At 38.6% G+C, this 12,455-nt stretch overlaps 1 protein-coding gene across 1 annotated transcript in view; it reads left to right on the top strand.

Annotated features, from left to right (window-relative positions):
* IRAG2 (inositol 1,4,5-triphosphate receptor associated 2) overlaps positions 1–12,455 on the top strand; it is a 530,761-nt gene that overhangs the window by 461,298 nt on the left and 57,008 nt on the right. Inside the window, exon 36 of the mRNA XM_053719704.1 lies at positions 9,236–9,297. Within this exon, the coding sequence (XP_053575679.1) occupies positions 9,236–9,297 (62 nt within the window). The remainder of the gene's footprint in view (positions 1–9,235; positions 9,298–12,455) is intronic.

Genomic DNA, 12,455 nt, shown 5'->3' on the forward strand with positions numbered 1-12,455 from the left:
ATTGGTCTGATGGTTCCATGGACATCATTTCTTTTGCTTGAGTTCATTTGAAGAGCTCTGCAGTTATGCATGCTCAGTCAATGGTGCAGTGAACATTCGTATCTCTGAGGATAGATCTAGTTCAGCGTTAAGAGGCTCTTTACCATGGAATATCTGTCTCAGGGCGCGTGTTTCTGGAGATATTCCTGGGGGATTGTGACCACAGATGCCAGCCTGCTGGGCTGGAGAACATCATTGTAGAATATAGATGGTGCAGGTCCTAGAAAATTCTTATTTTGGTTCCTTGTCTGACTCTACAGATCTCTAATAGTAAAGGAGAAGGGCTTGATGTGTTTGTAACCGTTAAGTAATAATACACTTGATTTTTATTTGCTCTTGAAAAATACTATTTTATTTGTTGAAATACGTTGAGCTATATTAAAGCTTTGTTTTTATTCAGTATCTAGCTTTCTTTTGCTGTTTGCTGTGACTCTGCTGGATTTTAACCTCTTAAGGACATATGACGGAATTTTTCTGTCATAAAACAATTGAGCAAACTGAAAGCTGTGTCCTTAAAGGGTTAATCTCCAATGGAGTAAGTTACTACTTGTTTTCTATACAGAGTATTCTATCACCCTACCAATAGAATATTCCTCCCTTTATTCACAGTTTGGCTGTGTTTTTTCAACGGATACTGTTTTCTCACAAGACGGGTCAAATACACAGAATTTATGGAGTGAGTATACTGCAATATTACATAACATTTACAAACACATCAAGCCCTTCTCCTTTACTATTAGAGTATTGTAGAGTCAGACAAGGAACCAAAATAAGAATTTTATAGGACCTGCGCCATCTATACTCTACAACGATGTTCAGTACAGTCTATTGGGAGAGACTGCAAGAAGGCAGCGGCCCACTGTTTAAGGAGAGTATTGTTTTTATGTCATTTGCATACAAATTTTTGTGATAATATCTAACATTGTCTGTGCATCAGCTGTTTTTTTGGCTGGAGAACAGTCTGGGACTCGTTCAAGACGCAAGAACTATGGACTGTGAAGGAGTCTGCACTCCCCATTAATATCTTGAAGTGGAGAGTGAGTTACAATGCTCTTATGGCTTGGCCTCAGTTGTCCTTAGCCCAGTTTATGAGGTTCCAGTCAGACGATATCACATCAGTGGCTTACATCAACCACCAGGGAGGAACTGGGAATTTTCCTTAGCCATGTAAGAGGTGACTTGGATTGCTCAGTGGGTGGAAGCTCACTATTGCTGTCTATCTGCCATCCACATTCCAGGGGTGGACAACTGGGAAGCGGATTTACTGAGCTGACAGACATTTTATCCCAGAAAGTTTTTTATCCGGTGGTGTTCTCCTGGTAATCCCTCCCATGGGGGTGCTGGAGTTTGATCTGAGAGCGTCTCAGCTAGAAAGCCAAGCTTCCAAGGTTCGGTTCAAGGTCAAGATATTCGCAGGCCGTCCGGATAGATGCTTTGGCAGTTCCTTGGGTTTTCAGTCTGGCATATCTGTTTCCTCGTTGCTTTCCTTCCACAAGTCATTGCTTGTACCATACAGGAGAGAGCATCATTACTTCTTATTGCTCCTGCATGGCCTTGTAGGATCTAATATGCAGTCCTAGTGAAGATGCCATCTCTTCCACCTTGGAGGTTGCCACTGAGGAAGAACCTTCTAACTCAGGGTGTTTTCCTTCATCCAAATCTTGTTTCTCTGAAGCTGTTTGCTTGGAGATTAAACGCTTAGTTCTGAATAAGTGTGGCTTTTCTGAGTCAGTCGTTAAGACCATGATTCAGGCTCGCAAGCCTGTCACTAGAAAGAGTTTCCATAAGGTATGACGTTTATACCTTTTTTGGTGGGAATCCAAGGACTACTCTTGGCGTAGGTTTAGGGTTTCTAGGATTCTGTTTTTTCTCTCCAGGTAGGTCTGGAGAAGGAATTTTAAGTCAAGTACTCTGAAAGGTCAGATTTCTTCTTCATCCTTTCGTCAGGCCCTGGTTAGAATCTGGCCTGTGTTTAAGTCTCTTGCTGCTCCTTGGAGTCTTCTCTGGGTTCTTAGAGTTTAGCAAAATGCTCCGCTTAAGCCTTACATTCCATATATATTTAGTTATTATCTTGGAATATTTTGTCTCCTTTTGCTCGGAGAGTTTTGGAACTCTCGGCTTGCAGTGTGATTCACCTTATCTTATCTTTTCAGTCTGAGGCGGTGCTTTGGGAAGAAAACCCAACTTTGCACAAAGTGGTTTAGATAGAGATGTAATCTCGAAATTGTTGTTCCTTTTCTATGTCCTAATCCTCCTTCTCATAAGGAACGTTTGTAGCACTACCTGGATGTTGTGCGTGCTCTGAAATTCTTCCTGCAGGAGACTTTGGAAACCCTGGTGGTTTGTTTTTCAGGAAGAAGTAAGGGTTAGAAGGTTTTTGCTACTTCTCTCTCCCTCTGGTTGAGAAGTATAATTTGGTTTGGTTGAGACTGCTGGTCAGCAGCCCCCTTAGAGAATTAAAGCTATTTTCTAGGGCTGTCATTTCTTTTTGGACCTTCAAAAATGCAACTTCTTTGGAACAGGTTTGCAAGGCTGCATTTTGGTCCTCTCTGCATACTTTTTTAAACAAATTTCAAATTTGATACTTTTGCCTCGGCTGAGGTTTCTTTTTGGAGAAAGGTTCTTCAAGCGGTGGTGCCTTCTGTTTAGGTATGCCTGTCTTGTTCTCCCTACCTAGTTATCTGTGTCCTCTAGCTTGGGTATTGGTTCTCAACAGTAAATGATGATGTTGTGGACTCGCCATATCTTAGAAAAGAAAACAAAATTTATGCTTACCTGATAAATTTATTTCCGGATATGGTGAGTCCACGACCCCACCCGTTTTTTATTAAGACAGTTATTTTTGAGTAAACGCCAGGCACCTTTACACCTTCGTAGTATTCCTTTTTGTCCATTTCCCTTTAGTTGAACGTCTGGGGTTTGTGGGAAAGGAAGTGATATTTAACAGCTCTGGTGTGGTGCTATTTGCCTCCTCCTGCTGGCCAGGAGTGATATTCTCAACAGTAAATGACGTTATGGACTCCATATCCGGAAATAAATAAATTTATCGGGTAAGCATAAATTTTGTTTTTCACCTCCCCTGTGTGTGTGTGTATGTATGTATGTATGTATGTGTGTGTGTATATATATATATATATATATATATATATATATATATGTATATATATATATATATATATATATATATATATATATATATATTATACAAGGTAGGAATAGCGCATTCAGTCCAAACGCTGGTAATAGATAAAAGATTCAAAATGTATTTGTTCAGGTTAAAACCATATCTGTAGCACGATGTAAAAAGTAGCAAAAATCACTTCACATAAAGCAGGGAATGTGAACAGGAGCACTAGCAAACACGTTTAGAATTGATTATATATACACATAGAGTATTGGTTTCTGTAGCTTTAAAAATGTAAGGATTTTCCTAATAAATAGGTGTGCACAGGTAGACACCTATGCAGTGATCAAGTGTGCATGCATGAAACGTGTTTGCTAGTGCTCCTGTTCACATTCCCTGCTTTATGTGAAGTGATTTTTGCTACTTTTTACACCGTGCTACAGATATGGTTTTAACCTGAACAAATAAATTTCGAATCTTTTATCTATTACCAGCGTTTGGACTGAATGCGCTATTCCTACCTACAGGGAATCTGCTGAAAAGCAGACTGAAGTAAAAAGGTGTGTCATTGTGTACTTAATTTGCATATCTTACCCATAATCCTTTGCTGCATTGGAAACAATGTAATTCAGAGGTTTTCTGTGGGAAAACAAGCCTTCGGGCCTGTCTAGATTTGTTAATGAACTACACAATGAGTTATTTTCTCTATATTTTGTGCGTAGTGGAGGATTTTAAACTCGCCTTTTATCTCCCCCTAATTTAAAATGTTGTATTCTGCCCGGAATCAACTTCACCCAGCAGTGATTCAAACCTTCTCCCAGCTGATGAGTAGCAACAAGTACGAAAGTCTGTCCTGGGATGGTTATGAATCACTGCACTAACCCTAGCTAAGTTTATAAGCTGTGTGAACAGCGATACTTTGGCGTAAAGGGAATCTGCTGAAAAGCAGACTGAAGTAAAAAGGTGTGTCATTGTGTACTTAATTTTCATATCTTACCCAGAATCCTTTGCTTCATTGGAAACAATGTAATTCAGAGGTTTTCTGTGGGAAAACAAGCCTCCGGGCCTGTCTAGATTTGTTAATGAACTACACAATGAGTTATTTATATATATATATATATATATGTGTATATATATATATATATATATATATATATATATATATATATATATATATATATATATATATATATATATATATATATATATATATATATATATATATATGTATATATGTATGTATGTGTATCTCAAAATAACAAGAGTATTGCATGATGCACAAGAAAGCCTGCAAACAGTTTGCTGAAGACAAGCAGACTAAGGACATGGATTACCGGAACCATGTCCTGTAGTCGGATGAGACCAAGATAAACTTATTCGGTTCAAATGGTGTCTATCGAGTGTGGCGGCAACCAGGTGAGGAGTATAAAGACAAGTGTGTCTTGCCTACAGTCATGCATTTTAGTGGGAGTGTCATGGTCTGGGCCTGCATGAGTGCTGCCGGCACTGGGGAGCTGCAGTTCATTAAAGGGGAACCATGAATGCCAACATGTACTGTGACATACTGAAGCAGAGCATGATCCCCTCTCTTCGGAGACTGGGCCGCAGGGCAGTATTCCAACATAACAACCCCAAGCACACCTCCAAGGCAACCACTGCCTTGCTAAATAAGCTGAGGGTAAAGGTGATGGACTGGCCAAGCATGTCTCCAGACCTAAACCCTATTGAGCATCTGTGGGGCATCCTCAAACGGAAGGTGGGGGAGCGCAAGGTCTCTAACATCCCCCAGCTCTGTGATGTTGTCATTGAGGAGTGGAAAAGGACTCTAGTGGCAACCTGTGAAGCTCTGGTGAACTCCATGCCCTTAAGGCAGTGCTAGAAAATAATGGTGGCCACAGAAAATATTGACACTTTGGGCCCAATGTAGAAATTTCCACTTAGGGGTGTACTCACTTTTGTTGCCAACGGTTTAGACACTCACTACTTTACATTTTAGCAAAGTGTCATTTCTTCAGTGTTGTCACATGAAAATATATAATAAAATATTTACACAAATGTGAGGGGTGTACTCACTTTTGTGGGATACTGTATGTATATATGTATATACTGTGTGTGTATATGTGTGTGTGTGTGTGTGTGTGTATATATATATATGTGTGTGTATATAAATGCACAGCCTACACTGATACAAAAGCTAGCAATCTAATACATTAAATCTTCCCTAAAACGTAGACAGAATATTAACTAAAGGAAGATTATCCATTCTAAAGCCCTGTTCATGCCTTTTGGATATAACTATTCCAATCAAGTACCCAGAAATCCATATGTATGTTCAGTATCAATTCTCCCCCCCCCCCCCCCATGCCAAGGTATTGGGTTATGGACAATAGTTTGGAGTGCAACTTGTGAGACCACACTTCCCCTAGACAAAGAAAAGAAATAAGCCACAGGGGCTGTCGAATCAAGTCTTCTGATATTTATGTTGGTTAATGTGATCTTTAGCCCTTTGGGTTGTTTCCCCAACATAATGTGCTGTACTTTTTTTCCTAAAGAGCAAAATGATGTCCCAGGAGCCGGCAAGTGTAAAATATATCCAAACTTTATTAGAATTATTTAAAAACAGCATACGGTTCAGTCCGTCAGTACAACAGCACAACTGACCAGATTAAAAACACAACAGAAAGGGAGAGAAGCTGCGCTCCTCATGCAGCAGACATGTTTCGTGCTTACCAAGCACTTGTTCACTGCTTAAAGGAGCAGCAGCTGCCTTCCACTTAAATAGGCTACAGCTGTGAATAAATTTAAAGATACATCTCATATAATGATAATTAAATACTTAGAAATAGTTATCTCCCTCATGCAGTGTGTATAACTTGTTTAAATATAAAAGCACTCATCCCTACATAGTAACAGGAAAACATACAAATAGATAAACATTTCATAATAGTTAGAATTGCAATTATACAATAATTTATAGAGTTTTATAATGTTTAAGAGATTTGATTCATGAAATAGCAAAATTTATAAATTATAGCTAAAATTCTGATTTAATCCAAGCAAATAAATAGAATTTTATAATGTTTAAAAGATTTGATTCATGAAATAGCAAAATTTATAAATAATAGCTAAAATTCTGATTTAATCCAAACAAATAAATAGTACTATAGAAAGTTTATATAATTCAAAGAAAAGGAATTTTATTATGTATGTACACTTCCCTAGACACATAGATCTATATCCCTCCTTAGGTTTATGGGATGGTGGGAGCTTTTCCACGTCTTTGGAGATAGGAACCCCTATCGACATAATATTGTGTTTTTTGCCAGATATATTGATGATCTGATACTGATTTTGGATTGTACAGACAGCATTGTAGATGATTTTTGTACTTACCTCAATAACAATGACCATAACATTAAATTGGTGGGTGAACATAGTCATGACAGAATTAATTTTTTGGATATTACCATCATTGGTAATATTGACACGGGAGTGATAGAGACTGATCTATATAGAAAAGCCACAGCAGGAAATACTATCCTTGAGTTCAGGTCCTGTCACCCTAGACATACGCTACAGGGAATTCCCAAAGGCCAATATATCAGGGCCAAAAGAAACTGTACGAATGAAAGGAACTACCAAAAACAAGCAGACATTATCACACAGAGATTGAGAGAAAGAGGTTACAATGAAACTATTTTAGACAAAGCCCGCAAAGAGGTAGATGCTATACCAAGGACCACACTTTTGCAATACAAAAATAAAAACAAAAGACAAATGGAGATAGGTAAACCAAAGTTTATTACTACTTACAGCCTTGAATATAATAAAATCTGTGAAATAATAAAGGAATCCCTACCTATTTTACACACTGACCCAACCCTTAAAGGGATTGTCAGTGAAGGCTGCCAGTTCATCTCCAAGAGAGGAAAAACCCTGGGTAACTATGTTTCACCATCTGATCTACCAAGATTGACACAGAACTGTTGGCTTAAACAAAAAAAGGGTTTCTTTAAATGTAGACACAGGATATGTAAAACATGTGAATCTGTAAATGAAGGTGAATTTTTCACCTCTTCTAGTACTGGTACAGTACATCAAATCAAGTTTTACATAACTTGTGTTACTACACATGTCATTTACCTTTTGACATGCAGAGGCTGTTTAAAACAGTACGTGGGAAGGTCTAAAAGACCCCTGAAAGAACGATTCCTTGAACATGTGCGTTCTATAGAGGATCCGGATTCTGACACCCCCATTGCAAGACACTTTAAAACATTCCACAACTCTGATGCGTCTCTCTTGTCCCTGCAGGGTATAGACCATGTTCCACGGTGGAGAAGAGGTGGCAATAGACAAAATAAACTTAATTTAAGAGAGGTATATTGGATATTTACTCTAAATACGTCTATGCCCCATGGTCTAAACCTAAGGAGGGATATAGATCTATGTGTCTAGGGAAGTGTACATACATAATAAAATTCCTTTTCTTTGAATTATATAAACTTTCTATAGTACTATTTATTTGTTTGGATTAAATCAGAATTTTAGCTATTATTTATAAATTTTGCTATTTCATGAATCAAATCTTTTAAACATTATAAAATTCTATTTATTTGCTTGGATTAAATCAGAATTTTAGCTATAATTTATAAATTTTGCTATTTCATGAATCAAATCTCTTAAACATTATAAAACTCTATAAATTATTGTATAATTGCAATTCTAACTATTATGAAATGTTTATCTATTTGTATGTTTTCCTGTTACTATGTAGGGATGAGTGCTTTTATATTTAATCAAGTTATACACACTGCATGAGGGAGATAACTATTTCTAAGTATTTAATTATCATTATATGAGATGTATCTTTAAATTTATTCACAGCTGTAGCCTATTTAAGTGGAAGGCAGCTGCTGCTCCTTTAAGCAGTGAACAAGTGCTTGGTAAGCACGAAACATGTCTGCTGCATGAGGAGCGCAGCTTCTCTCCCTTTCTGTTGTGTTTTTAATCTGGTCAGTTGTGCTGTTGTACTGACGGACTGAACCGTATGCTGTTTTTAAATAATTCTAATAAAGTTTGGATATATTTTACACTTGCCGGCTCCTGGGACATCATTTTGCTCTTTTGGATTATCCTTTTTTGGCGTATGGGACGGATGCGCTTTGGTCCCATTACCGGCTTCTGTGGCTTGACGTCATCCCCACTCTCCTGTGTGCCGTAACCCGGAAGTAATGCCTTATGCGGTGAGGGAGGAAAGAGCGCACTGCTGAACTGACTGTTTGTTTGCTTTTTTTCCTAAGCCAGAGAGTTTGCAGCGTGCACACTATAGACTGTGAGCATTTGTTGTGTACAAGCCTTCTACAAGGGCATTTTTAATATGTATCTTATCTATCTTTACCTAACTCTTATCTTATGTATCTGTCTATAAATATTAATCATTGAGATGCATTCCCTTGTGCTTTCCTGTCCTGGACATTCACTAAGAATGGAAGAAAGGTCAGTAAGGTAGGAGCTACCTTTTTAAGGTGGTAAAAGGATGAGTGGTCCATTCTATCAATTCCATCTTCATTGGAGGGTCCCTCTGTGGTATTATGTAGGGATATCTAGAATGTCTGCAGTTAAATGGAATTCTTTTTTTAAATTACTATATAAATGAAAAAGTATATAAATGCAGAAGTCTGTTTGATTTTTGATTCTGACAAATACTGTGTGGCCGCCTAGCAACAAAATAAAAAAATATAGCAACGATATACACACATTTATAATGTGACTGAATACAACATTACCTATATTTTATTTTTGCTACTGATTTTACTTTCCTGCAGATTTCAGTAACTTTGAAGAAGCCTTGCAGGTTGCCTCTGATATAACCCAGTAACAGAGCTGATATCTGCCTGTGTGATGGTTACAGCTCTATAGAGAGAGCTTATGATTTCAGAGGAAACCTTGGCCAAATATTTTTAATTTTGAGTTAAATTTAGTTTCAAGGAAATGGATCATAATATATGTGGTGGGGTTGAGCAGCTTTAACTATAAATCCTAATCTGTTGTACATTCTATATTTTACAGCTACAAGAGGCATTTGGAGGAGATAAACCTGATGGAAAACTTCACAAAAGGTCAAACAGTTGGTAAGCTTTAAAAAAATAGATAATCCCTTTATTACCCATTCCCCAGTTTTGCATAACCAACACGGTTATATTAATATACTTTCTTTCATGTAATGTAAATGGCAAGAGTCCATGAGCTAGTGACGTATGGGATATACATTCCTACCAGGAGAGGGCAAAGTTTCCCAAACCTCCAAATGCCTAAAAATACACCTCCCACTACACTCACACCTTCGTTTTAAAAACTTTGCCTTCTATGGAGGTGGTGAAGTTTGTGCTTGATTTCTTTTACAAAGATACGACGAGTCCACGGATTTCATCACTACTTGTGGGATTTATCCTCCTGGTAACAGGAAGTGGCAAAGAGCACCACAGCAGAGCTGTATATATAGCTCCTCCCTTCCCTCCACCTCCAGTCATTCTCTTTGCCTGTGTTAGTGATAGGAAATGGTAAAATGAGGTGTTTAGTTTAGATTCTTCAATCAAGAATTTTTTGTTTTAAATGGTGCCAATGTGTACTATTTTCTTACAGAGGAGCTTCAAGTAGCCTTTTAGACTGTGGGAACTGGTGGATTTTTGTCTCCACTGTGCCTCCCAGAAATGTGCTGCATTTCTGTACAAAGTCTTAGAAACACCTAACTAAGGTCTAGATTTAGAGTTTGGAGTTAGCCGTCAAAAGCAGCGTTAAAGGGGTCCTAACGCTGCTTTTTACCGCCCGCTGGTATTTAGAGTCAGGCAGGAAAGGGTCTACCGCTCACTTTCTTTCCGCGACTCGAGGCTACCGCACATCCCCTTACGTCAATTGCGTATCCTATCTTTTCAATGGGATTTGCCTAACGCTGGTATTAAGAGGCTTGGAAGAAGTGAGCAGTAAAGCCTCTACCGACAAGACTCCTGCCGTCAAAAAAGTCAGTAGTTAAGAGCTTTATGGGCTAACGCGGGAACATAAAGCTCCTAACTACTGGGCTATAAAGTACACTTACACCCATAAACTACCTATGAACCCCTAAACCGAGGCCCCCCACATCGCAAACCCTATAATAAATTTTTTTTTAACCCCTAATCTGCCGCTCCGGACACCGCCGCAACCTACATTATCCCTATGAACCCCTAATCTGCTGCCCCGAACATCGCCAACACCTATATTATATTTATTACCCCCTAATCTGCCCCCCCCCCACGTCGCCGCCACCTACCTACACTTATTAACCCCTAATCTGCTGACCGGACCTTGCCGCCACTATAATAAATGTATTGACCCCTAAACCTCCGTACTCCCGCCTCGCGAACACTATAATACATTTTATTAACCCCTAATCTGCCCTCCCTAACATCGCCGCCACCTACCTACAAATATTAACCCCTAATCTGCCGCCCCCACCGTCGCCGCTACTATAATAAAGTTATTAAACCCTAAACCTAAGTCTAACCCTAACACCCCCCTAACTTAAATATAATTTATATTAATCTAAATAAATTTACTATAATTAAATAAATTATTCCTATTTAAAACTAAATACCTTTAAAATAAACCCTAATATAGCTACAATGTAACTAATAGTTACATTGTAGCTTTTTTAGGATTTATATTTATTTTACAGGCAACTTTGTATTTATTTTAACTAGGTACAGTAGCTATTAAATAGTTAATAACTATTTAATAGCTACATAGTTAAAATAATTACAAAATTACCTGTAAAATAAATCCTAACCTAAGTTACAAATACACCTAACACTACACTATCAATAAATTACAGAAAATAGAATTTTAAACTAATTACACCTAATCTAAGCCCCCTAATAAAATAAAAAAATAATGAAATGCCCTACCCTATTCTAAATTACAAAGTAATCAGCTCTTTTACCAGCCCTTAAAAGGGCCTTTTGTGGGGCATTGCCCCAAAGTAATCAGCTCTTTTACCTGTAAAAAAAATACAACTCCCCCCAACATTAAAACCCACCACCCACATACCCCTACTCTAACCCACCCAAACCCCCCTTAAATAAACCTAACACTAACCCCTTGAAGATCTCCCTACCTTGAGTCATCTTCACCCAGCCGAGCTAAATTCTTCTTCCAAGCGGAGCAACAAGAGGTCCTCCATCCGGTAGAAGTCTTCATCCAAGCGGGGCAAGAAGAGGTCCTCCATCCGGTAGAAGTCTTCATCCAAGCAGGGCAAGAAGAGGTCCACCATCCGGTAGAAGTCTTCATCCAAGTGGGGTCTTCTATCTTCATCCATCCGGAGTGGAGCGGAGCCATCCTCTTCAACCGACAGACTAACGACAAATGACGGTTCCTTTAAGGGACGTCATCCAAGATGGCGTCCCTTGAATTCCGATTGGCTGATAGGATTCTATCAGCCAATCGGAATTAAGGTAAGAAAAATCTGATTGGCTGATTCAATCAGCCAATCAGATTGAAGTTCAATCCGATTGGCTGATCCAATCAGCCAATCGGATTGACCTTGCATTCTATTGACTGTTCAGATCAGCCAATAGAATGCGAGGTCAATCCGATTGGCTGATTGGATCAGCCAATCGGATTGAACTTCAATCTGGCTAATTGAATCAGCCAATCAGATTTTTCTTACCCGTCCGTCGGTTGAAGAGGATAGCTCCGCGTTGGCTGTATGGAAGATGGCTCCGCTCCGGATGGATGAAGATAGATGACCCCGCTTGGATGAAGACTTCTACCGGATGGAGGACCTCTTCTTGCCCCGCTTGGATGAAGACTTCTACCGGATGGAGGACCTCTTGTTGTTCCGCTTGGATCAAGAATTCGGCTCGGCTGGGTGAAGACGACTCAAGGTAGGGAGATCTTCAGGAGGTTTGGGTGGGTTAGAATAGGGGTATGTGGGTGGTGGGTTTTAATGTTGTGGGGGGTTGTATTTTTTTTTTACAGGTAAAAGAGCTGATTACTTTGGGGCAATGCCCCGCAAAAGGCCCTTTTAAGGGCTGGTAAAAGAGCTGATTACTTTGTAATTTAGAATAGGGTAGGGCATTTTATTATTTTGGGGGGCTTTTTTTATTTTATTAGGGGGCTTAGATTAGGTGTAATTAGTTTAAACTTCTTGTAAAAAAAATTATTTTCTGTAATTTAGTGTTTGTTTTTTTTGTATTATAGATTAGTTTATTTAATTGTATTTTAGTTTAGCTAATTGTAGGTAATTTATTTAATT

Source organism: Bombina bombina, chromosome 6 (genome assembly GCF_027579735.1).
Source record: "Bombina bombina isolate aBomBom1 chromosome 6, aBomBom1.pri, whole genome shotgun sequence".
NCBI classification, from domain to species: domain Eukaryota; kingdom Metazoa; phylum Chordata; class Amphibia; order Anura; family Bombinatoridae; genus Bombina; species Bombina bombina.